This window comes from Furipterus horrens, unplaced genomic scaffold, assembly GCF_987537825.1.
Source record: "Furipterus horrens unplaced genomic scaffold, mFurHor1.1.pri manual_scaffold_2, whole genome shotgun sequence".
NCBI classification, from domain to species: Eukaryota; Metazoa; Chordata; class Mammalia; order Chiroptera; family Furipteridae; genus Furipterus; species Furipterus horrens.
In genome coordinates this window covers 173,787,003-173,813,489 of record NW_028327172.1, presented here as the reverse complement: position 1 = coordinate 173,813,489, position 26,487 = coordinate 173,787,003, and the positions used below count along the sequence as shown (strand labels likewise).

Below are 26,487 nucleotides of genomic sequence, written 5' to 3'. Positions count from 1 at the left end.
GCAAGATAAAATTTCTGGGGGAAGGGCTGTAAGGTTTCTGTGCACTATAGGGTGTTTAACAGCATCTCTGACCTCTTATTACTAGATGTCAATAGCAAATCCTTCCTCTCTGTCACCCCCTCACCAGCAAACTATGACAACCAAAAATATCCACCATCTTTCAAACATTTCTAAATGTTCCTTGAGAGGGCAAAATCATCCCTGATTGATGGGTACTAGACTTACCAAGGTGATCACTTTGTAAGTTATATAAATGTCTAATCATGATGTTGTACATCTGAAACTAATATAATATTGTATGTCAGCTGTAAATGAAAATTTAAAAGAAAATAAATCATTCCTGACTGAGAATCACTGTTCTATAGCATTCTTATTTTAGCAGTTCATCCATGTGAAATTATGCCTTCTGATATTAGATGTGCTTTCTAATTATTATTGATTTATTGTATGCTTCATTAACTACTTTGTGTATCTTTCTTCTTTGAGTAAATATCTGACAAATTCCCTACAGATAAGTGTGTTGTGTTATATCTGCCAATGATCAATTGGTCCATATCTTCTGTCATTGGGAAATTGATGTATTTTGGAATAGTGTACAACAGCTAGGACTCTGGAGCCAGATGTCTGTCTAAATTCTGGTTCCACAATTTACTGGTCCTTCAGGAAATTTACTTCACCTCTCCATAGTTCAGTTTTATTGTGTATAAAAAGAGGAAAATAGTATTTTCTTCATAAAACTTTTGTGAGAGTTTTTAAATGCATGTATGTAAAACACTAAGATAAGGCCTTCTCATGATAAATACTATCCAAATATAACCTATTATAATGAACATAGAACACTAAAGGATGCCACTTAGTAGAATGGGTTATTTCTGCCCCACAGGAATGTTTTCTATGGTTGAAAGGACATGAAAACCATATCCAAAAAACTAGAAGACCACATACAAAATCAAATGTTAAAGATATGTAACAAGCAAGCTATCACAATGTAGAGGATGAATGATTTTCAAATGACAGACAAATATCTGAAAATCAGAGAAGGTTAAATCACAGAGGAATGAAATGGCGGAGGAAGGAGTCACACAGAGGTAAAATTTGAGTAAAACCTTAAAGAAAGTTTTTGTGAAGAGGTAAGAAAAGAGTCTAGGCAGAGAGAAAGTTTCAACCAAAACCCCACAAAGAGAAAAACCATGACATTCTGGGGAGTGTAAGTGAACAACTCTGGCTGGAGCAGAAGGTTGAAAAGGACGTGTCAAAACAAAACAGAACCCAAAGTCCACGTTTTGTCATGTGGAATCGATATACTCATGAGCAATCAAACTTATTCCTAAACATTCTAGTTAGCTGCTATAGTTGCCATTGGTGGCTGGAACAACTACAGTCCAATATGAAGCAGGTTTTTAGCATACATATTTCTTTATTTCAACAAGAATAATAAAAATAACTCATAATCATTGAACATTTTCTTCACACCAAATAGTGTGCTGAGCACTTTATATTTATTATATTTAAATTAAATTAATGATTTCCTATGGCAGATCACATACCACAGATGAAATTACTATATGAAAATACTATACATATTGTAGCTGAATAGCTCACCCAATGTGCCATGATCAATGGCACAGTGGGGACTGAAACAGCTGTGTTCTCAGCTATTATACTAACGTCTTCCACAGGATCTTCTTTAAAACTTTTCCTGTGGCATGTGCCCTCTCCTGTGTTTCAGACCTTCTGTCATTCTGAGTTTTTTTGTTGTTGTTGTACTTTGGACACAGCATTTTTTTTTTAATTGATGCTCTCATTGTTCTTTATATAGGTACTGTCTTGATCAACATAATATAGTTTTCATCAGTTAGAGTAACTTCCTTTACACCTATAATCACTTGCAGAAATGCAGTCATATACTCATACTAATTTCCAAATTTTTTATAATTAAAACATTTTTCATAGGATGTTATAGAACTATATTTACTAACTTTCCTAGTAACATAAGACCAAAATTAAAAGTGTTGTTGACTAGATACAAAATGAAACCAACTTCAATTAATTACAACAATCATTATTTTTATATCAATGCACCATATCTCACATTACATGAGTGGTAAGATTAAACCGGTGAATTGAAATGTTAATTTGACAGTCTAGTTACAGGGGGTGTTTTACATTAGAGCCTTAGAGGTCCTTAAAAAGTTTTGGAGTAGAGCAGTGAAATGCTGAAACCAATATTTTAAGATGATAAATTTGGTGTGGATATGCAAGACATTGTAGGAGAAAGAAACTAGCGGATAAACATCTGACAGATCATAATTCAGGACTGAGTGTAAAGGACATTTAAAAAGGTGAAAGCAACGTTATTTATGGATTTTGGATATTTGGCAGACCATCTGCATCTAAAAAAACATCATCATTAGGATGTCATGATCATGCTCATAAAGCATAAAAGATATACACAAACTCCATTTCCCTGTTTAGCAGTCATTAGGAAGCTTAATCTTATGGATTTAGTATCAACTTTCATGCAGAGAAAATGCCATCCAGCGGGTCTCTGCTCTACCCTCCTTGGAGTTATTAGACCTAACTGCCAGTCCTACTCCTCCTATACCACACACACACACACACACACACACACACACAGTATCTTTGTGGTCCCATACTTCATGTATTTTCTTCCACAAGAGAAAGGCAGTCATCCCATTCATTGGGCACTAACTATAGGGCAGCTGCTGTATCTTCTTCATCTCACCAGATCTCCCAAACAAGCCTAAATGTGCACTAAATGATTATCCTCCTATCACAGAAGAAGAAACCAGGGCTTAGAGAAATTAAAGGACTTGATCAAGCACCAGAGCTGGAATGAAGAACGACAGACAGGGAGAGAGAAAGAGAGAAGCCAAAAATAGTATACTTTTCATTTCAATAACATTTTGCTATTTACAAAACAAATTCCCATTCCTTATTTCTTTGCATTCTAAAAATAATTATTTTATCAATGGGAAATAGTTTTTTCAGGAACAGCTTCTTAGATAACAGTATTTGAAGCTCTTAGGCCTACACCTAGGTCTGAAGACATACTTCTTCCATAACACCAGCTTCCTCCATGTTCCCTGTAATTGGCAAGATCCCTACTCCCCTAAAGAGTGTACTGACTCATCCCTTTTTAGGAAACTAATGCTAAATTACACCTTTGTTAAATCACACCTTTGGAAGGACAAGGAAGACCAGAGAAATAACAAAAGCAACTAAAGTTCAATCCACATCCAAGACATTCTTATCTGCTTCTGGAGGAAAAACAGATCCATGTTAATGTTACCCTTTTAAGCAACACAAATGCCTAGAAATTGATCTATCTAAAGAATGAATTGAGAGTTGTGCCCATTGCCTTGATTAGTTCCTGGAGAATGTTCTGATTTATGCCCTTCTCCTCCCCTCACCCCACACTCCTCTTCCCCGCAAAGAACATGCACCAAAGGTTTACCTGAAGTGATTTTTTCCAAGAGTCCAACCGAAATTTCTTACTGAAGTTTGGCTATCTCTAGTGTAATATCTAGGAAATTCGGGAGGGAAATCATAACATGATTTAGCTAATATTTTCATCCTCCCTTTCAAACCCCAGAAGTTATTTTAATGTTTCCTTCTAGATGGTGTGTTTGTTGAGGGAATGAGGAAGTTACTTTTACCACAACAAACTTGAGTGTGGAAAACTTGAGAAGGTTGGCACTAGGTTACTGGCTTTATCTGCAGATAAAAACATGCACAAAACAGATAATGGTTTATTTTGCACCTATTTTACATATATTTCCCCCCAGCTCACCAAAATGATTGTCTTCAAAGCTTATGTCCATTATTCCTTCACTGTTTTTCCTGCAATCAAGTTCTCTGAATAAATACAGGGGTAGAGTTACAATTAAAAATAATGAGACTCTTACTGGGTCAACGTCCTTGCATGCAGTAAAAGGTGTGGGCTAATTGCAGGAGTGGAGCTTGATGTTTTTTTCCCCCATTTTGCTTCACTTTGATTGGTGGATTGGCACTTTAAATAAAGATTTCAGGTCTACCCTGAGTGAGAGATACAGAGCGAGTCCCAGGCACACACAATCCAGAGAAAAAGATTAATCTTCTTTTCTTAGAACTGTCTTGGTTGGCATCACCAGGCTTTGAGAGCACAGTGCAGGCCGGCATTGAAGGTAAAATGTGATTTTATGATTTCAATGTGATTCCTGTAAGTTCTTTCTTTCTATCTCCAGGTAGCTTTTGTAAAGAAGATCTCTCTTCATTTGTCACCAGAAGCTTAGTAATACCTTACTGTAAACCATTAGCAAGTTGCATAGAAGACATGCCTAATATCCTTCTAGTTAAAGGGAAAGAAAGAGTTATCTATGAACTTTTTTCACTATTTGTGTTGATTAGAGACAGTACTTAATTTATAAAAATATTAAAAGATGAGAAAATATCTTGGCTGCAAAGACTTTCATTCATGTAAGGGTAAGGAGCCTTTTGAACCTATAAAATAATTTTAAAGAGATAATATTTTAGAAAAAGAAAAACTCCATTTTGAGAAATATTTTCCACTAACATTATAGGAAATTTAAGTATTAATTTCATTCTTATTTTTAAAACATAAGTTTGGGTTATGTAAATAACCTAAACACAGAATGATGTATATACCCTATAAATCTGCAAATGTTTGTTATGAAATTATTATTGTGTATTACACTTCCAATGATTTTAAAAATTTACTCTAGAAAGAAACAAAATATAACCTCCTGTGAATGATACTGAATAGACCAAACTTTCGCAGAGTAGAAGGAATTTTCCAATTCCTGTTTTTATTTTACAAAATGAAGCAGAGCAGTTAAAGAATATAAATGAAGGTTGTTCCTACATGTTCATTTAGGTTGTACCTTTGCAAAAAAAAGGCTTGAATATTTTCTAATTGCTTGTCAATTCCTTCCAAAAACTAGTAAGTGCAAATCAGTTGTTCAACAGCATTTAGTTTTCTGTTTTTGCTTTTGTTTTTGTTTTGAACCTGGTTGTTTTGAAAAATCAGAGACTCCATTCATTTGAAGTGTTGTCTTTTAACCCTTCTGAAATAAAAATTATCTGATTTAATTCTCTAACCTAACTCTGTTCCAGATCCCACTTTTGAAAATGAAGAACCTGATACTGATCTTGTGTCTCCTGGAAATGTGTTCTGCAGTGCCGGTAAGTCAGAGACTTCTCAGTGTGTCCTGAAAGAGGCATTGTTGGACACCAAACAGTGCTGAAGGACGTGGGCTGAGAGTCCATGCAGGGACACCTTGAATTAACCCAGTGCTATAATTTCTGCTGAGCCAAAAGTCATAATTGCCCAGGCATTAGTGTTAACCTTCCAAAAGGAATAGATCACACATAATTTTCCTATTCAGAAAGATATTTAAAATATCCCAAAGAAAATTTCTAAGTCTTTTCCCATTTATTCAAAGATGGTGAAGGAATTTTTAAAAAGAGAAAAAAAGGAAGACGTATGGACACAGACAACAGTATGGTGATTGTCAGAGGGAAGGGGGTAGGGGGAGGTGGAACAGAGTGAAGTGGGGATAAATGGTGATGGAAGGGGGCTTGACTTGGAGTGGTGAACACATGATACAATATACAGATGATGTATTATAGAATTGTATATACCTATATAATTTTATTAACCAATGTCACCAAATAAATTTAATTAAAAAATAAATTTTAAAAAAGAGAATTATGTTGTCCCAAAATGCCATGGCACAGTTTTCTCATCAACTACTTGCTACCATTATGAAATTAAAATCAAAAGAGAAAATTTCTCCAAAATAGTGAAGTACATTTTCTTCATTTTTAAAAGAATAATATTAGCCAAATTACTATAGCTACAAAACTGAGCTAGTAATTCCATTTGAAGCTAGTAATTAACCAACAAATTTGCTTCATGAGGAAAATAAATGAAATTTCTTCAATCAAAACATGCCATGGCAATAGGGCTAATTGTATGTTAGCGTCACACGCCTGGCCCATTCTATAATATTCTGAGATAATATCATAAGAATACAATTGTTCTGAGCACTGAACTACTCCAATAAGCATGTGATTCTGTTTTCAAGAGTAGTTTATTCAGCTGCTATCTGCTTTTCGCAAATACTGACCAAGCACCTGCAATGCACCCAGCAATGTGCTGGACACTGAGGACACAAAGGTATATGTGACATGGGCTCTTTTCTGGAAGCTCACATCAGGCTCAACTGCACTCTAAAATATTTCAGTTCCTTAAGAAATGTAAACTACTTGGGTTTCTTAAAGTCAAACATTTTGGAAAAAAAGGATGAAGACTGATTACAAGCGTGAATACCTCAATTCTCCAAATGAAACATTCCCATTCTATTGCTCAACATGAATTTTAAATGAAAGAAAAATTGAAGCTGCCATTCTAGCTTACCTTTGTCTGATACCAACATTGAGGTCAGCCTTCATCATCAGTCTAATACCTTGACACTATTGGGACCTATACTACTCCATACCTGTGACAGTCAGATTCACTCTGAGGCACAAGGTAGTTGTGTAGGATTGCCAGCTGACTGACTGCCAAATCAGGTGTTCTCCTTTCACTTCCACATGGAAAGTGTATCCCCTACCTATTTACATTCCTGTCAATATTGTTCTTTAATCCATGGCTTTCAGCAGTTGGAGATCAACGCTTTGTACTCTAGTTGAATGTGCTGTCCAGGATGCCTTACCAGTGTACTGGCCAGAGGGAGGAAAGAAGGCTCTACTTTCACAGGCCCCTCAAACTCTGAATGATCTGCAACTTGCTCAACACGCACCACAGCACTCTTACTGTCTACACAGCTAACCTTTTTCTCTGCTTGGAATAGTAACTCACATTTATAATTCCTTTCCCTCCACCCATTTCCAAAACTGAGTTGTTCGGAGAAATTTGCGCCATGGCTCAGAGGGTGGGATTTTACCTCTAAAAAAGTAGAAGGTACAGGACAAATAACATATGTTCAGGAAAATATTCCTGATTTTCTTACTCATATAGAAAAATAATTTAAATACATTTAGTGAAGATTCCATAAATGTTGGTGGTGTGATGAAGGAGGAAGGCATTAAGACCTCTTGACCCTAGATACTAAAAATATCCAAAAAAACAGAGACCCTCAAAATCCAATTTATTCTACTTCCTACTCGTCCATTCTCCATTTTTTTCCCACTGGTATCTGTGTATATTAGCAGGGATTGGTTTAAAATGGAAAATATTTTACATTTTAAAAACCTAGTTGTAAATATAGCTATTTTTTAACAACTTTTAAATAAACACATTAGTAGAACTTGGAACTAGGATGTTTTTTATTTAAGAAAAGATACCTTTGATATGATCCCAAAAATATAAACCCAAATCAACTAGTTTATACATAAAGTAATCTTTCACTGAAGATGGTGGAGGGCTGTTAAAGCCCTTTGATTAGGAGGCAAGTCAGGTTTTGCAGAGGGTTTTGCTGAACGCCGTGATCACATGCCTCATTCCATAAACCAGAGGCATGTAGGTTTGTCAAACACACAAGCAAATTGACCTCAAGTTTGTCCCCTTTGATTTCTATATGACATTTAAGAACATAAAGTACTCTTACTTTGTTGCTTTATTTTACAGTACTTCTTATGTAACTTTCAAATTAAATAAAATTTTTCTTTTAAAGCAACACAGCATTAAAATGCAGACAAATGGTAGAGAATTTCTGTAGGAGCAAAATTGTTAAATAATATCTTAATTCCACAAATAATTTAAATTATTCTTCTCTTTGCCCAAAAATTCAAGTTATTTGGGTAATAACCCAAATGATGGTCTCTCAGCTGTACTTTCTACCAGTGAGTAAGGAAGCTTCTCACCAAAAAGAACACAAAATTATTCTTTTTTCCATTTAGGTGTTTCCTCAGCAACCTGGGACACCGGGCGTGGCTAGTTTGAGCCTGGAGGTATGTATTGTCAAAGCATTTACAATGCTCTTAATAATGAAAAGCAAGCTCACTACTTTAATGGCAATAACAACAATAGTAGCAGAACCACATTCAACATTTCCACTTTTAAGGCATAGTTAATGTCTACTTCTATTTCATTCAAAATGACCCACCCCAAATTTTGTGTTAATAGTATATGTTGAGAAGACATCTCTGTCACACAGAAAAGGAACATATATGGTAAACACTAACCCACTCTTCTTTTTCTTTACAGACAATGAGACAATTGAGCACCTTACAGGGATTAAACATGCTTTCACAGGTAACCTTATTTTCAAATATTTTTATTGCAAGTATTAATGATGGTGATGGTAGTGACAGTAGCAGCAACACTGTCATTTATAAAATATGTTTGTAAATAGGTGATATCCTAAATAATGGGGAAAAAAAAATAAGTAACTGAGATCACCTAAAATAGAATAAGACTCTGCGATGGACTGGCAGGGGAAAATAAAAACAATACTGAATTTTCTTTAGTTAAAAAAAATATTTTTTTGAATTATCAATTTTATTATACAGCCCAAAATATGGGTACTTAAAAAGTTAACTCCTAAACAGATTTATGAGGAGATTGCAGGCTGGTTCAAAATGGAATGTAAGTCAGTTGAAAGAATGTTTATCTATCATATTAAATTAACCAACATCACCCTTACTTTTTCCTTCTTTACACTTTCTGTGGCTCTTTTAGAAAATAAAAACCAAAAACCAAATTTAGCCCTGGCTGGTGTGGCTCAGTGGATTAGGTGCCAACCTGTGAACCAAAGTGTCACAGGTTTGATTCTCAGTCAGGGTACATGCCTGGGTTGCAGGCCAGGTCCCCAGTTGGGAGCATGCTAGAGGCAACCACACATTGATGTTCCTCTCCCACCCTTTCTCCCTCCCTTCCCCTCTCTCTAAAAATAAATAAATAAAATCTTTTTTTATTTAAAAAAAAAAACAAATTTAAGCCAATATTGAAATAGAAGTATGTTTCTCTCCCTCTGTTTTTTCCCCATGTCTTTAGTATTCAAGATTTGGACTTGGGAAATCATTCAATTCTTTGTGGATGAATGGCCTTCTCCCACCACATCCCATTTTCCCGTGGATAAGACCAAGGGAACATGAAACTCAACAGGTAAGTTAGTTGCCTCAAATGTGTTTAAAACATCAAGCTTTAAAATCTTCCCCCGCATTCTCTAAGTTGTCATATATTACCCATAGACAGGTAAGAGTAATGAATAAAAAAAAGTTATCCAGATACCAAGTACATCAAAACTTGTGCTGAGTAAGAAGGGTGAAGGAATTAGCAAAGAAAATAAAAAGGAAGACTCATGGACACCGAAAACACTATGGTGATAGCCAGAGGGAAAGAGGGGAGAGGATGTAGAAGAGGGTAAAGGGGGATAAATGCTGATGGAAGGAGGCTTGGCGTGGGGTGGTGAACACACAATACAATATACAGATGATGTGTTTTAGAACTGTATACATGAAACCTGTATAGTTTTATTAACAAATGTCACCCAATAAATTTAATTTTTTTAAAAAACTTGTAACTGTTTTTAGTACTTAAGAATATTTAAAATAAAATCATCCAAATTTGCAATCCACCTGAACATTTATTTCAAACAGGAAGATATAGACTCCAAAATATGAGTCCTAGGTTAAAAGATATCAGCAATAGCAATAGGTAAACTATCCTCAAAATAGAAACAAACTAAATTCTGCTCAATTCTCATTTTAATCAAGGTTCCCAAATAATTATTAAAAGGCACATTTAAAATGATGCCACAGTCCTGGTTAAAACATCACAACCTTACAGCAATCAATAAATATATCAATTAATTTTAACCATTATTTATTAGGTGTCTAATACATTAACCAAATTGTAGATTTGGAGTGAAAGTGAAGATATTTAAGACTGGCTCCAAGGCTCACAGAATTTCAGATCTGATTGGGAAGTAAGACAAAACAACGTATTACAAGGTGCTAAATTGTGAGGTATAAACAATGAGTGAGGAATAAAAAATGAAAGCCATAGGAGTCTAGAGATGGGTAATGCTTGTTGTGAGATCCATGTCACTTTGAGGAACTGGCAATCAATTTAAAAGTAATAGGAAGACATTTATCACAGATAAGTTCAAAGAAGATCAACAAAGCATGGTTGTTTTAACAGGCACTTTTAAGTCTGGATGGTCTCCCATGACAGGGAGCATTGCCCACCAAACCACATTTAGTGGGACAGTAAATTATGTTAATGGTGACTGTGTCTCCGGAAATTTGATTGGTATTTTATTTAATTACTCTCTCCTTTCATTAACTCAAAAATATATATTAAGTATCTATTATAAACCAGGCACTTTTTAGAAGCTATATTAAGTCCTGGGACTATAAAGATAAATAAAACGTATCTCAGTTGACTGGGGACAAGGATTGATAACAAATAACTGTAATCCAGTAAGAAAGTGGTAAAATAGCCATGCATAGAGGCAACTGTGAGAATGCAGAGGAGGGAATGACTCATTCTACAAGGCAGTTCACATAGCTTCCTATCTACATGAGCAGGCTCTTTCAAGTAGGAAGTTCCTCAGCTCTTTTGCTTTAGAGAAATTCTAGACACCAGTTCAGTGAGCCATCACTTCCTGACACTCCTTTCAAATTTCTCTGCAGTATGAGTATTCTTTGCCTGTGCACCCCCCACCTCTCCCATCGCAGCCATCCTTACAGCCTCAACTGCCAGGACAGAAACCTTTCCTCCAGGCCACTGTTGTAACCGCTGTGCAGAACCCAGCCCAGAAGGGAGGACCTCAGCCTCCAGTTTACCAGGGACAGCCACCCTTGCATCAAGCAGAGGGGCCCATGATTCAGCAACAGGTGGCACCATCAGAGAAGCCACCAAAGACGGAGGTAATTCCTTTCTCTGAAGTCGGATCAGAATGACCCTGTAATTCAATGAAAGAAAACTGATTTGCAGAGCACATTTAAATACTCAGAGTTTTAAGGCATCATGCATGAAAATACAAATACATTTTTAATCATTTGACATATCTGAGAGTAGAACATAAATATTCATTCCTGTACTTTGCCATCAGAGATGGGGCATGGACTCTGAAAGATCCTGTGTCTGTAAAATTTGGTTTCTTAAATGCAAAAAATGAAAGCTTTCAGAGATAATAGGGAAGCCCAGAGAAGTCCAGGCTTCCTGTCATCTGGGTCCTTTTCACTGCTGGAGGGAAAGAGAAAACTGATTGATCCCTCAGCATTGCAAGTAGTATTTTGCATTATTATTTCTCTGCCTGCTTGTAGAGAAGACAACTACACAAAAGTATCTTGCGATAATGTAGAGAAAAGAACTCGGACAGAAAAGGAAGGCGCCATACAACTAGTATGCTGCAGATGTCTGACATTCCCCATATCGTTCTGACTATAGTCCTAGAAAAAATAGACATCGTTATCCTTTTTAAAAAAAGGAGAAGACAGGCTTTGAGAGGTTATAAAATGTTCTCAGTATCACACAAAAATTAAGTGGCAGCATCAGGATTCAAATCAACCTGGTACGATCTGATTCCAAAACTCATTACTTTTCTACTGTGCAAGACAAAGCAAACCTATGGCAGACATGCTGCATCTCCTGCCCATGCACTTGAGTCATGTCAGAAACAAGCAATTGTAATCTCTTAGTCTGTAGCCCCCAGGACTAATTAAAGTAAAAATCGGGGAATTTATTTGAGACTATCTTATCATATTCATAAATAAGAGTGTTTTCGGTTTACTTTTTCTATTTTGGTAGTTTAGTAATTTTAATATTTATCTGTGATGCAGCTACCAGGAATGGATTTTGCTGGCCCACAAGATCCATCAGTAAGTATAGATCTCAGTGAGACTTTCTTGGGAAAAATATCTCATCCTTCAAAAAAGAAGAGTAAAAAATTTTTAATTGCATAATTTATTATGAATAAGAAGTATAATGAGTTCCTTTGTTTTCTTAAATATTAAATACTTCTTTGCTTTAGAAATACATCTGAAAATGTGTTTCATGCAATTCTTAAAGATGGCTGTAATGGGAGGTTTCCCTGTGTTGTAGCAAATATGAAATACTTACTCTGTTTTCTACCCCTTAAAGATTTTCTCAATAGCCCGTTTGATATCTCAGGGACCAATTCCACAAAACAAACCATCTCCAGTAAGTGTTTTTTAACACCACGTTTCTGCCTGTTTGTAATTCACTGAAAAATTTTTCCCTTGGAAAATGGATTTTGTGTTGATTATTGTATTTATATTTAGCTTTATCCAGGAATTTTTTACATGTCCTATGGAGCAAATCAGTTGGTAAGTCTGTATTCTATAAAAAGTATAATTTTAATTAAATGTTATCTTAAGAGCTAAAATTATAAAATCCAGTCCTCGCACAATAGATTACTTATTCTCTGAATGCCTAAGTTAGCAACTGAAATGGCAAGGAGACTTTTCTTATTTGGAAAATTATGGCCAGATATCCACAAACACAACCAAATTGACTACATTAATTCATTAATACCTATCTCACCACTTTACTCTGCCTCTGGACATAACATTAATGTTAAGCTTTAAGGAGAAACTAAATGACCTTTAACTTTGTCTTGAGTAGCTGCAGTAGGATTCAGTTGGTTCATATACAATGCAGTGTTTCTTTTTTAACAGACTGCTCCTACTAGACTTGGTATCATGAGCTCAGAAGAAATGGCGGTGAGTAATATCTTCAAACTTTTCTTAAAATAGTGTCCAGGGAGAACAGTCACAGATGACTGGCTGGCTGCAAGAGACATTGGCTATGAATGTAGTCAAATACACAGCATGGGATTCAAATTGTTCCACTCCAAAACCACAAGCTTGATTCTGAAGCAGCATGCAAAGATTTCATCATGTTTCCTGTACACATATTTCTGAGCGATGACCACTCTTGAGCGTAGGGTTTTGCTCTATTTCTTAACTATAAGGAGAGAAGAAATCTCTCTTGAAAAGTCATCATTGAACAGCAAACACTTCAGACCAAGAAAGATACAAAGTTCTTGTTCCTTCTCTGACTATTTAATCCCTCAAAACAAATTCAACAACATCACAAATCATTTGGACTCAAAACTGAGAGATCAAAAGCAAAAAGAAAATTAATTAAATTTAAATCTCATTATTATATAATTGAAAGTACATTAAAAAGTTAATTCAAGTATATTCTTATTCTGTTATCATTACCCACGCATATTATAACTTTAAAATGTGAAGTCAATAGATGCACAAAATTTGACTTTGTCTCTCGTAAGTTTCATATCACATCTGTTAGAGCACAAAGCAAAATAAACCATACTGAATTAGCAAATCATTAGCAACTGTAGATGATAGCAAATTAAGGAATACATCCACATGCTATAACTGAAAGAAAACTTGCATCTCAACATTGAGTGCCCTCTGTGAGCTAGACACAAAGGAATAAACAATAGAGGCAAAATAAGTAAGTGTTCAGTTCTCAAGGACTTTACAGTATAATCAATGGAAAAGATCATTGCTAGGGCAGCTTATGTCAAAATCTTCTGATAAGGCCGGCAGACCTATAGGAGAGGGAAAGGAGAGGGTCATTTAGCCCAGCCCGGGAGTTTAAAGTGACACCTCTGGAGGAGGTGATGCCAAAAGGTAAGAGTACAGAGCCAGGGGAAGGTGAGAAGAAAGAGTATTGTATCTATATAACACCAACACAACTGGTTTGAAATTTCAAGTAAGTGTGAATTATCATCTTATAATTTTAATTTATTTATTTGTATTCTACCTCATATGCAAATGCTTTTGCTGTAGCTTACAAAAAACACACAATAAGTGTAACAAAAAAAATTGAAGATAGAATTTTAACTCAATCAAAGTTGTGAGTAAATGAGAATACAGGTATGCAAGGTACAAAGCCCTGAACAATTGCTGTGAATAGCTCAAGATTTTGGTTTTGAAATTTTGGGCTGCAAAGGGGAAAGAAAGAAATATGTTCAGTTCTAGAATTCTAACTGCCCAAAGGAAGAAAGTATTTCAGTTCCTCCAGAGAAATCAAGCTTCTTTTTTTTAATACTTTTTCTTTTTTTAAGGAAAAAGGAACAGTCTTATATGGGGCTTCATTCATTTGAGGGATACTGAGAAATAATATTTCTCTAAGACAGCCCTCAATAAACTCAGGAGTGGATTTCTTTTTGTTTGTTTTATGATAGTATTGCCCATTTTAGTTGCTTATTGTTTTCTTAAAATTGAATTCAAATTACCTTTTGCCTGTGGACTTGGTTCTGCCCACTTCTCTCTTTCTTATCTTTTCAGCCAGGCATAGCAAGGGGTCTCCATTTCCCTTTCAGAGAAGTGGGCTTCCCCCACCAGAAAAGTGCAGAATTCTCTCCCTTGTATTTCAAAGTCAGTTTAGTGTGAAATGTGCTTACACAAAACTGTCAGCCAGCTCCCTGTTCCCTCTCAGTTTTTTATGGTTTCTCAGTGAAGCTGACCAGGTATAACTGCATGGTATAGAATTGTATGTGATAATGGCGTCTTTGGTAAATGGTTTTTTCCAGGGAGGCAGAGGCGGCCCCATGGCCTATGGAGCCATGTTCCCAGGATTTGGAGGCATGAGGCCGAGCCTTGGAGGAATGCCTCCCCATCCAGGCATGGGAGGGGACTTTACTCTGGAATTTGACACCCCAGTCGCTGCCACCAAAGGCCCAGAGAAGGGAGAAGGAGTTGTGCAAGGCTCCCCAGTGCCGCCGCTGGAGGCCAACCCAGCCAATCCAGAATACCCAGCTCTGCTTCCAGAGGCAGGAGTTCCCAGTGCCCTTGGAGGGCTTCTCGCTCTCCCAAAGGACAATATCCCTGGCCTGACCAAGGACCCTGCAGGGTACAGCAAGGGATCACCCAGGGTTACCCCAGCAGCCGCTGACCCACTGATGACCCCTGGATTAGCTGATGTTTATGAGCCCTACAGTGCTGATATGACCACACCCTTGGGAGAAACAACCATGGATACCACAGCGACCCCAGACACAGAGCAAACTTCGATGCCAGGAAACAAGGCCCAGCAGCCCCATATTATGGATAATGTGTGGCATTTCCAAGAACCCTGAGAGCCTGGAGATATTAGCTATTTTCTGTAGGCACAAGCTACCCAGCTTTGTCCCCATATCCTGTCTTCTTCCTAAAACATTTACTACCCTTCTGCAGCAAAGGCATTAAAAATGCTCAGCATATATTAATAAATTCAAGTAGCAGAAATAGTGCAGGTTCCCTTCTTGCTTTCCTTCTCTTATTGAAATAAAATGTGTTGACTCTGTGACTTAGAAATACTATTAATCTCTGCATTTGTTAATCACTGTGTTCTAGCTGTCTTAGGCATCATAGAATTTCTCTTACTAGTGTGACACCGTTATATCCAGAAAATGTGACACTGCTATGGATCCTTTTCTCTAAACAAAGGCACATTTTCTCAGAATTATGTTATTTCACTCAAATGTTACGAAATGGGAATCAGTTAATCTCTGACTGGTATTACTAGGTTTGGTATGTTGGATTTTAAATTCTCATTTGTAGAGTATTTTATTTAATCTAGTAAAAACATCTAGCCTATTTTAAATAAAGAATTTTCTCACTGAAAATATCAGGCATTATATGTTTATTATTTACATATACTTAAATGGTTAAGAAAAGCATCCTCATCCCCTACCTTTGCTACTCCTTAACATATTTTATTCAATTCATTCACTCTTTCATGGGAAGTCTATTGAGTATCTACCAATGTCCTAGGTACTATACTAGGCAACAGGGACATAGTCCCTTCCCTCACAACTTACAGACAGACAACCACAATAATAACAAAAATAGACACTCTGGGCCAGGCTTAAGTATTTTATACATATTACTTTACAACAATGCAAAATAGATATTCCCAAACCCACCACACATGGGAAAAGCACTATGAAAAGGCCAGATACCACATAAGAATTAGCTCTTCCCTGTGAAACATAACAAGGAGAAAGGGGGCCCATGTCACCAAACCAAGTATGTATTAGTGAAGTTTACTTGCCTAAATTAAGAGGTTCCAAGGCCAGGTCTGGTCACCCCTGAAAAGTTGCCTCCTACTCTGTTCTCTCCACTTCCTCCCAAGTTGCCCAGTCCAGATCTTAGACTTCACAGAACTGAGACTCCCTTTCATCCCCTGCAAAGATCCTGGGGATGCAGGAAAAGAGCCCTGAGATGCCTCCTGACCTGGGACACTTCAGGAGCCTCAGCAGGAGCACGCAGCCACCACCTATTGTCGTCCCCCTCTCTCAGGCAGAGCTCTGCTCCCCACACTCTGGGGCTAGAGCCTCAAGAGACATGCAGGGGTTTAAAATTCAGTTTATGTCCCATAGTGTTTCTGGCAAAGGTTCAAGGGCAAGAGAATGATCTCCACTGAGAACCCACTGAGACCCACCCGAGGGATCCAAGCACTCTCTTATGAGCAGTATGCTACAAGACATACAGATAGATCTGGGTTCAAACCTTGTCATAACATCTAACCACCTATGAGTCTTTGAGACTTAATCTTTCTGTTCTTGTGTTTTCACTTTTATGATGAAGCTACAACCCAACCCACCTCACAAGGTTATTGTGAGAAACAAATGAGATAAAGGACACAAATAAAATTGCTGAATCATAGTAGTTTACTTGTTTTCCTACTGATTCTTTTCATAAAGACAACCTAGCTAAATAGTAGCTGTAACAATGGAAGGATGAAATTGTTCCCCTTATCTGATGAATTTGTGCTGTTCTACTCACACAGTACACTCATGCTTTTGTGAGATCACATATGCTGGTTTCCCTGATGAATATTGTCACACCAAGGGCTGAGAGTTGGCCTCTGCTCTTGGCAAGTCAGTCACTTAATAGTGTTAATAGATCAACTTTGACAAGGGGGGATATGATGTTGTTGAACCTGGAATAACTCCTGTCCCTGCCACCATACACTTTAAACACTGACCCACAAAGCAAACACCAAAGTGGCCAGGGAAAGAGGCTAAATGTCACCCAAGAGGTGGGGGAGATCTTAATGACTGAGAATTTCCTCCACCGGGACTTCCCTCTACTAGGCATTTACATGAGAAACAAATATCTTCATACCATACTTCATTCTGAGAGGTCTATGCAAATGGCCTGCCTTCTGGACCTCTTTATTACTAATATATAAATTTTATTCTTTCAAAGTCCCTGACAAGATAACGAATCTGGTAGTGACCCTGTGTAAGTGTAAATCTGTATCTCAGACCATGTCTCCTTCTAGATGTGTCATTTAAAGTTCTGCCCACTGAGTGGGGCTATGGTATATTAACTGTCCACTTCCAGCTGATGCTAGAATACCAGACAGAAATCCATGAACCAGGCACATACTCTTCCCTCTCCATTAGTTGATCATAGGTAGGATAGCCATGTAATTGATTCTCCAAACTAGGACACTTTTGCTAATGAAAAGTGATATTGTGAATGATGAATGAATGTGTTGAACAACAGGTATAAACCAGTAATACCTAGGCACCAATGTTATAAAAAGGAAGTACATTAAAATCTGAACCAGTTGTTTGTGCAGTTTACTTGAGCCTTCTAGACTGATGTCATACCTATCATTTTAACTTAAAATGGAATGGTGCTGTTTATATTCAGTTTTATGGTTCAGTGGATCATCTATCACCTAGTTCAAGATGGGCAACTCAAATAGCATAATCACTTAACATCCCATAATCAGACACATTGTTTCTATCATGGTTCAGTAGCAAGGCAAAAACTATTATACCTCTCACAAATAAAACCTTAAGATTCCGTGGTGTTATTTTGTCAGGGCTTTCCAGAGGTCCCATGCAGGCATAGATAGTTCCAATATATTTCAGTCCCTGTGTCATAATATCCAAATGGCAGAGAAGCATGTAATACAGTACAAACCTCTTTCTTACCCTAAGCCTTACTCAAACTGTCAGCCCTTCAAGTACTACAGTATGTAGTATAAGAATGGGGACCCCCCAAAAAAAGGAATTATCTTCTGGAAGGTGGGCCCTTGGTAGGACAGGCTTCTCCTGTTAGGTGAGTGTTCTAGGAACCCATCTGTATCAGTGTACCAACTGGTGTTGTAGTGAGAGGCTACATTTGGCTTCAGTGAATTTTTCTGAAGACTCTTTCAATGAGTTTGCCCATTTCATGATGGGTGAATTTACAAGCATACCAGACCATACTACACTGACTGTTCAGCAGTTTTTGACCAAAAATGTCATGACCCCCTTGCCCTGCCCTCCCTATTCACCTGATTGTGCCTGAGCAACTTTTTTTTTTATTTCCCCAGATGATAAAAGTTCTCAAAGGGAAATATTGTGTAAATGTGGAAGAGGTGAAACAAAAAACAGCAGAAACTATAAAAGGCATCCAAATCAGTAAGTTCAAAAACTGTTTTGAGTAGTGGAAAAAATGTCTCAGTAGGAGTATTGCATCCAAAGGATAGTACTTTGAAGGTGACTGAAATTTAAACATGTAATAATAAATACACAATTTTTTAGAAATAAATTCTGGGGTCTGGGGGCCCCTCCCCCCATATGTTTCCTTCAAAACACAAAAAAGTACAAAAAGCATGTGGTTCTCTCTTCTTGCACAGTGGTGCAAGCTGCAGCAACTTGCCTTTCCCTTTAGCTTTCCTGATGTGCCCCAGACTACTAGACCTCTAGAAGTGTTAGCAGCCCAATGAATTTTTCCAGCATTTATCCACTGCCTTCTGTTTCATACTAGTTGAAACCTATTGCAATGCTGGTTGGTGTGGCTCAGTGGATTGAGTGCCAGACTGTGAACCAAAAGGTCACTGGTTTGATTCTCAGTCAGGGCGCATGCCTGGGTTTCGGTCCAGGTTCCCGGTTGGGGGTATTGAGAAGCAAGGTAACCAAGCAATATTTCTCTTCCTCTGTTTCTCCCTCATTTCCCCTCTCTCTAAAAATAAATAAATAAGATATTTTTAAAAAAAAAAACCTATTGCATTCTGCCTTTAGTGTAATGGACTGGTGTCCTGTAGAATATGAAGATAATCAGGGTTCTTAGGGCTGTATTATAAAAAATTGTAATAAGGGAGGAGAAACAAGATGGCGGAGGAGTAAGTGGAAGCTACACTAACTTCCTCCTAGAACTAGTCTGGATTTACAATGTAATTTTGGAGAAATCATCTGGAATAACGAACCGAACACCAGCTGGAGAGAAGTCTTATAACCACGGAGAGACAGAAAAGGCCGCTACATCACAACGTGACCGGTAGGGAGTGCGGAGACGTGGAAGGGCTGGCTGGGCTCCCACGGGTGGCAGCTGAAGGGGCTGAGAAACAGCTCAGCAGCCGGGGATTCCCCCTGAGAAGGGCAGGGTCTAAACCCCCAGCTGGGCTTCCCAGCCTACAGCGACAGAGTGGAAAGTAAAATAGTATCAGCTGTGAAAAGCGAAAAGCCACAGGCTTTCTTGCTAGCCGGAGAGAAACAGCAGGAGAAAAAGAGCTCTTAAGTGGATCACATACAAAAATATTTTGGCCACCACTTACCCTGGGCTCAAGCAGAGGGAGGGCAGAGAGGACTGGAGACACTTGGGGAGAATTTGGCACGGTGGCTTTGAGGGGAGAACTGGAGGAGCAGCTGACTGGGTCCCAGTGCTGACTCATCCCCAGTACTGCGGGTAGACCATTCCCCTCCAAGTGGCGTCAGCCTGAGGGGAAGCAAAAGCCCTGCCTACAGGAATTAAGCTGCCACACCCACAGTCCTTAAGCCTGACAGCTAATCACAGATTGAATAGATTAACAATCAAAGAAGACAGACAACAGCAGTAGATCCCTGGAAGTCTCCAACAGGCTGCCTAGGGCCAGACTGGTACATGATCTGACGCCACCAGAGGCAGATCCAGGAAGTGCAGATCATTCCAAGAAGCACCAACAAACAATAGGAGTCAAAAAAATGGGGAGACAGAGAAACAACCTCCCATCAAAAGGAAAGGTAGAATCCCCAGAAAGAGTGCTAAATGAAATAGAGGGGAGCGAACTATCAGATATGGAATTCAAAACATGGATTATGGAGAAGCTGAATGAGCTCAGCGGAAACTTCAAAGAACTCCAGAAAAACTACAAGGAACTCACAGAAAATTACGTGAGCATGAAAAAGGACATAGAAGCTATCAATAAGAGCCAGGAGGAAATGAAAAGTACGATCTCTGAATTGAAGAACACAGTAGAAGGAATTAAAAGCAGGCTAGAGGAAGCAGAAGATCGGATCAGCGAGCTGGAGGACAACCTACACAAAAACTCCCAGACAATGCAACAAAATGAAAAAAGACTGAACAAGACTGAAGAGGTTCTAAGACAGCTGCAGGACAACATGAAACGTAATAATATCCGTATCATAGGAATTCCAGAAGGAGAAGAAGAAGAGCAAGGGATAGAAAACCTCTTTGAAAAACTAATGACAGAAAACTTTCCTAACATGACGAGAGAAAGAGTCACGCAAGTCCAGGAAGCACAGAGGGTCCCAATGAAGATGAACCCCAACAGGCCCACTTCAAGACACATCATAATTAAAATGCCAACATTCAAAGACAAAGAGAGAATCCTAAAAGCAGCAAGAGAGAAACAACTAATAACATACAAGGGAGCTCCAATAAGGCTATCATCAGATTTCTCAGCAGAAACACTACAAGCCAGAAGGGAATGGCAAAAAATATTCCAAGCAATGAAAAACAAAGGCCTATAACCAAGAATACTCTACCCAGCAAGGCTTTCATTCAAAATGGAAGGTGAAATAAGGAGTTTCCAAGACAAAAGAAGGCTAAAAGAATACATCTCCACCAAACCAGCATTGCAAGAGATGCTAAAGGGTCTGCTTTAAGAAGATGAAGAAACAGAGAGACAGAGAGGAACACGAGTACAAAGGGGGAAAATGACAATGAATAAGTACTGAAAGAAAGAAGGAACTTCTACCATTTGCAACAACATGATTGGAACTAGAGAGAATTATGCTTAGCGAAATAAGCCAGGCAACAAAAGAAAATTACCTTATGCTGTCACCTGTTACAGGAAACTAATGAACAACACAAACAAATGAGCAAAATTGAACCAGAGGTATGTAAACAAGGAATAAACTAACAGTAACAAAGGGGGAGATGGGAGGGAGAGAAGGGGTAAGAAGGGGAAGGGTCTAGTCAAAGAACATGTATGAATGACCCATGGACATGGACAACTGGGTGGGGACTGACTGTGGGGGGGGGCAGGGTGCAGGGAAGCAAGAGGGGGAAAAAAAAGTGAGACAACTGTAGCGGAAAAACAAACAAACAGAAAATTTTTTAGTGGGGGGGGAATAAAAATATAAAGAACAGAAATGCAAGTTCAGTGAATATTAGAAGGACAAGGATTTTCCTTCCGATAAGACAGTCCTACAGATTTAGAGACTTGTATGTGGGTTATGTTACATAAATTAACATGTGTTTTCTGTTTTCAAAGGGCATAAGCCTACAACCTCATTACCTGAGTGATTATCTGTATGCATAGGCCTCACTTAATCCTGTCTGCATTGCTGCCTCCTGAGACTCAATGGTTTGGCTGAACTAAGTGGCTGGGTTGGTGAAGAACGGGGTGGTCTGTGGGCTTCACTTTGAAACTGGTTTCTCTTTTCTATCCTAATGGCTTGGACAGAAAAAGCCCAGAGGCCTGAGATGGGGGAAACCTAAAATATTTCCCTCAGTCCAAAATAAGTATAATGGGCAAAAGGGTTTTGGACAGGTGAGATGTACCTGGCACACCTTCCTCCAAAGAAGCCCTTCTTTTCCCTAATGTGGGACATTGAAAAATTAATACCTGTCTTTTGTCATCTAGTGGTTACGGATTAAATGATGTCCTTTAACCCTGTTGCCCCCAGAATACAACAAGGATGCCAGCCTGTCAAACCAAGCATGCCGTTGTCCAGAGACAGCCAACCAACCTGGAGTCTGCACGATCCTTCCCCTTGTGGGAAGGCCACCCTCCCCTCCACATCCCCACTCTTATTAGGGATTTCTTGACCCACGGGTAGGTAGGACGACGACCATGTCCAGCTTGAAGCAGCTAGAGGAGCCCGAGACCTTCATCCATTGTCCTGTATAAGATTGTAAAGGGTCTTAAGTCTGAGAGGGAGGAATTGTTATTTTTTATTGTTAAAATATTTAACTAATTAATTAATTAATTTTAAAAAAAGAAGAAGAAGAATATATGAAAGGGTGAGGCGGGAGAGCTTGTATGTACGACCCATGGGCATGGACTTGGAGAGGGGATTGTTGGGGAAGGGGGGTGCTGGGCGGAGGGGAGCAAAGGGGAAAAAAAATTGGAACTATTGTAACAATATAATCAATAAAATATACTTAAAAAAAAAAAAAAAAAATTGTAATAAGGGTGACACAGTCCTGGAGCAAGTTTAAGTTTGTATTGGCCCTGATTTTTCTTACCAATTGGAATAGAAAGAAAGCATCTGCCAGATCAATAACCACATGCTTGGTACCATGTGTAATGCTGATTTGCTCCAAGAGACTTAGCACAACTAGAACAGCTACAACTGCCACCACCATCTTACTGAGTTTGCAGTAATCCACTGTAATTCTCCATTACCCATTTAGGTTTTGTATCAGCTAAACAGATGAGTTAAATCGGGATGTGGTAGGACAACTTCCCTGTATTTCTCAAGTCTTCAGAAGTGCCAGTGAGCTCTGCAATTCTTACTACAGGAGTTACCATCTTGTTGGGTGGAAGGAAGAATACAGTTCCAGGAGGTTCCTCCACTTGGCCCTTTCTACCATGATAGCTTTCATTTCACTGGTGTTGAAATTAATGTGGGATTCTGCCAGTCATTAGCTATGTCTAGTCTCACTGTACATTCTGGGACTGGGGAAATAACCACAAATAGATGCATTGGACCCACAGTTGCATGGATGTGGACCACAATTCCACCTCTCATCTGAATCCTGTGAGCTTTAATTAATAAACTATGAAGGCTTTTTGGGTGCGGAACTACTATCTAATAACCTCCACAAAGTCCGGATATCTCCCTTTCCCGCCCCACCCTACATAGTCACACTAGTAAACTGCTTCAGGTCCCTCTGGAGAAAGCTTAGGGAGACTTCCATGGCCTATACATGTGGTCAAATTCAGTCTTTTCTCATAGGAATCTGGTCTCCCCTTCACTGAAGGGCTTTAGGTCTAGAAACTGGATAAGAAAATGTAAATCCCACCATAGTGACTTGAGTTAGAGTCAATGAACCTAGATTTTTTTTTTTTTTGTCTTTTTATGTAAAGTAGCACCTTAAGAGGATGACCATCTATTTTTTTCCAGAGACCCATGATCTACTATTCCTCTTGGTCAAATCACCCTGATTACCATGTCATCCTGTGGCTTATTAAATCCTCCTTGTCTCTGAGATTTAGGCCACACTATCTGGCTTCTATTTCAGAATCTTATTTTTCCCATTGAGAGTCCAAATCAGCATCTACCATCATCATATCTGTGCTCCAGGAAATAAAATCACAGAGCTCTTCATAATACCTAAGTGAAGAAAGACCTTTCTGGGCCCTTCTGGATGGAGAAGGGTGGGGAGTGAATCTGGAGTGATAAACATAATATATCCTTTATACCTGTGGGTCTCAGGGTATACATTTTTTGTAAATACTTGAATAACCTTATTTTTACTTACATCAAGTGATACTGGTTTTCTGTTTGCACAGGTAAAAATGAAGTTCCTTTTCAAATAAATTGCTTCAAAAATATTAAATGAATAGTACAGTATATAAGGCAGTGCAGTACATAAATGACTATGAACATGAACAAAGTGTGGGAAAAACATTGATTTAATTCAAGCTTCTCATTTATGTGTAAAGGAACTAATGCCTGGAAGAGTATTATCTTTTTTCAAGTTCTGGTTGATAGTAGTAGAGGGTGAAAAACCCTAGGCCTTCAGAGTTCCTGCGCAGCACTCTCTTACACAGAACCACCACCCTGGTCAGGCATTTATTTGAGAATTTAATGAAAGCTAAGAATGATCTTTCCTTAAAAATGGAGAGAACACATTAAATTCTGCTGAGAATTTCAGTGATTACTCAGAAGGCCTCAAGTTTGATTATTCAAATACCTATCAGTATATGGTATTGTACAAGCTGAAGCAAATATTCAAACTGACCCAGACTCACAATCCTGAAGTTTTTTGGACTTGAAAATACTTTCCTTAGGAAAATAAGTCTCAAACATGTAAAAACTTTGAGTTTCTAAATGTGTTCATCTTCCATCAAAACTGCTCAGCACAAGCCCTAGCTGGGTAGTTGAGTTAGGTTGTGGATTCGATTCCCCAGTCAGGGCACAAACAAGAATAGACAATGAAGGCATTAAAAAATGGAACAACACATCTCTCTTCCTCTCTCTCTCTCTCTCTCTCTCCCCCCTCATCTCTTAAGTTTAAAAAAAAAAAACCAACAGCTCAGTACTGACGGATTGACTTGCATAGACAACATGTGACTACCAAACAACATCAACAGACAGACAGACTGTGCTGCATTTTCCGAAAAGGGAGATCAAACCAGATGTTTGGACTATTTCTTTCTTCCATGAGCATTAGAGACTAGGGGGAAAGTAGAAGTACCAACAACTATACTTCACAAAGGCCAGACTCTAGAAACAAAATCCTCAGCTTTCAGAAATTATCATTATGAAGCTGTTTGTCATAATACCTTTTGCTGATGCCTTCAGCTCTCTTCCTGCACTTTTATCTTTCCCCAGGGTTCAGCAGCTTTCTGAGACTCACCTAACAACCAGTTTGATAATGACTTAAAAATAAGCTGTAGTGAGCACAGTGAAGGAAATGACTGTGAGTTTTCCAGAGTGGATGGGGATTTACATTCTAATTTATTCACAAACTAGAAATGTCTGGGTGTTAAAGATGTGTTTGAAAAACTGAAATGAAAAAGGTCAACCCTGGAGTTACATGTCTAGCACATTGTGAACATCATTTCAACATGACTGTCTAGGCTATGCAACCTCCATGAGTCAAGGAGCACTGAGTCCCAAATGACAAAAACTACAGCCTTTCTGCAGGCAACCTTGGAAAAAATGGAAAGAAAGAAAGAAAGGAAGGAAGGAAGGAAGGAAGGAAGGAAGGAAGGAAGGAAGGAAGGAAGGAAGAAAGAAAGAAAGAAAGAAAGAAAGAAAGAAAGAAAGAAAGAAAGAAAGAAAGAAAGAAAGAAAGAAAGAAAGAAATCCTGATAGAGACTGTCTCTCTGTCTTGGATCTCTAAAGTGTTCTTTCTTACACACCAAAGCCCAAATATGCCAAGTAAGCTACTTTCAAACCAAGTTTATGAAGTGTAGTTTTCCCTTAAATAGTAGATTCTAAAAGACATAACATTTGCCTCCTTTTTTTTGCAGTTTCAGAAAGGTTAGCACAAAGCATGCATTTTTGTCAAAGATGCCATGCTGGTTCTGAGGGTTATCATGTATCCCAATCTTCCGTAAAACACGTATGTTCATCAAGGATTCACAGAAACACTGTGCACTGGGCACTGTTGTAGGCATTAGAAAGCAATAGTAACAGAACATGAAATATCTGATACGATGGCAGGTAACAATAAACACTGAAGAAAACTAAAGCAAGGTGAAATAACATAAGGGAAGAAGGAACTATGGCTGCTCAGGGAGAGAGAGTGCCCTGAGGAGGGGACATTGGAATGTGATGACTTCAAAATTGAAAGGTCCTTAGAGAACAACTAGTCAAACACACACATAAAAAATTAAAATGTGGTATCGGTTGCTAAGAATTGATCAAAACAAAATGCCACATGGTGAAATGAACAATAAATTGAAAGTTAAAGCCCCCAACGCTGACGCTAACCATCAGTGGAAACTGGAAAAATCAATTTATTTCTCTAAACTTCAATTTCTTTATCTGTACAATAAAGGTGTTAAATTACAAGGTTTTATTTAATTCTACCAACATTTACTGAATGCCTACTACTTTCTAGGTGCTAGGGATTCAGTAAGAGACAAAACATACAAAATTCCCTGCCTTTATTGTAGAAGAAAAAGACAGACAAAAAAATTAAGTTAGGAAAATATGTGTTCATTGATGATCAGTACAAGAGAGAAAAATAAAGCAGGAAAAGGGATTAGGGAAGATGACAGGTTTACAATTTTGATTAGGTAAAGCTTCACAAAGAAGGTAGCATTTGAATAAAGATTTAAAGGAGCAAAGGGAGCAAACTATGTAGAGTCTAGAAAAAAGCATTCCAAGCAAAGGGCATGGCCAGTGTAAAGGTCCTGAGGCAGAAGCATATCCAGTATGTCAAGATAAAGTAACAAGGCCTGTGTGGATGGAGAAGAGGAAGGATAGAAAGTATGAGGAGATGGACATCAGAGAGGTGGCATCAGGTCACATAGTGCCTTGCAGTCAGATAATTACTGTCTTG

The 26,487-nt window shown here is 38.2% G+C and overlaps 1 protein-coding gene across 1 annotated transcript; it reads left to right on the top strand.

The window, feature by feature from the left end:
- The first annotated feature begins 5,127 nt into the window (after positions 1 to 5,127).
- On the top strand, positions 5,128 to 15,110 carry AMBN (ameloblastin). Its single transcript, XM_090268121.1, has 10 exons — positions 5,128 to 5,205; positions 7,927 to 7,977; positions 8,234 to 8,281; positions 9,023 to 9,133; positions 10,666 to 10,902; positions 11,818 to 11,856; positions 12,119 to 12,178; positions 12,280 to 12,324; positions 12,676 to 12,720; positions 14,565 to 15,110. The coding sequence occupies exons 1-10, from the start codon at positions 5,152 to 5,154 to the stop codon at positions 15,108 to 15,110; spliced, it is 1,236 nt and encodes a 411-aa protein (XP_090124247.1). The 5' UTR covers positions 5,128 to 5,151.
- Positions 15,111 to 26,487: the final 11,377 nt, after the last annotated feature.

What these genes read in the sequence shown, in the direction of transcription:
- AMBN (XM_090268121.1), top strand. Translation starts at nt 5,152, where the DNA reads ATGAAGAACCTGATACTGATCTTGTGTCTCCTGGAAATGTGTTCTGCA. An exon ending in AGAAGCCACCAAAGACGGAG is followed by an intron (nt 10,903 to 11,817) that starts GTAATTCCTTTC and finishes TCTGTGATGCAG; the next exon opens with CTACCAGGAATGGATTTTGC. An exon ending in TGAGCTCAGAAGAAATGGCG is followed by an intron (nt 12,721 to 14,564) that starts GTGAGTAATATC and finishes GGTTTTTTCCAG; the next exon opens with GGAGGCAGAGGCGGCCCCAT.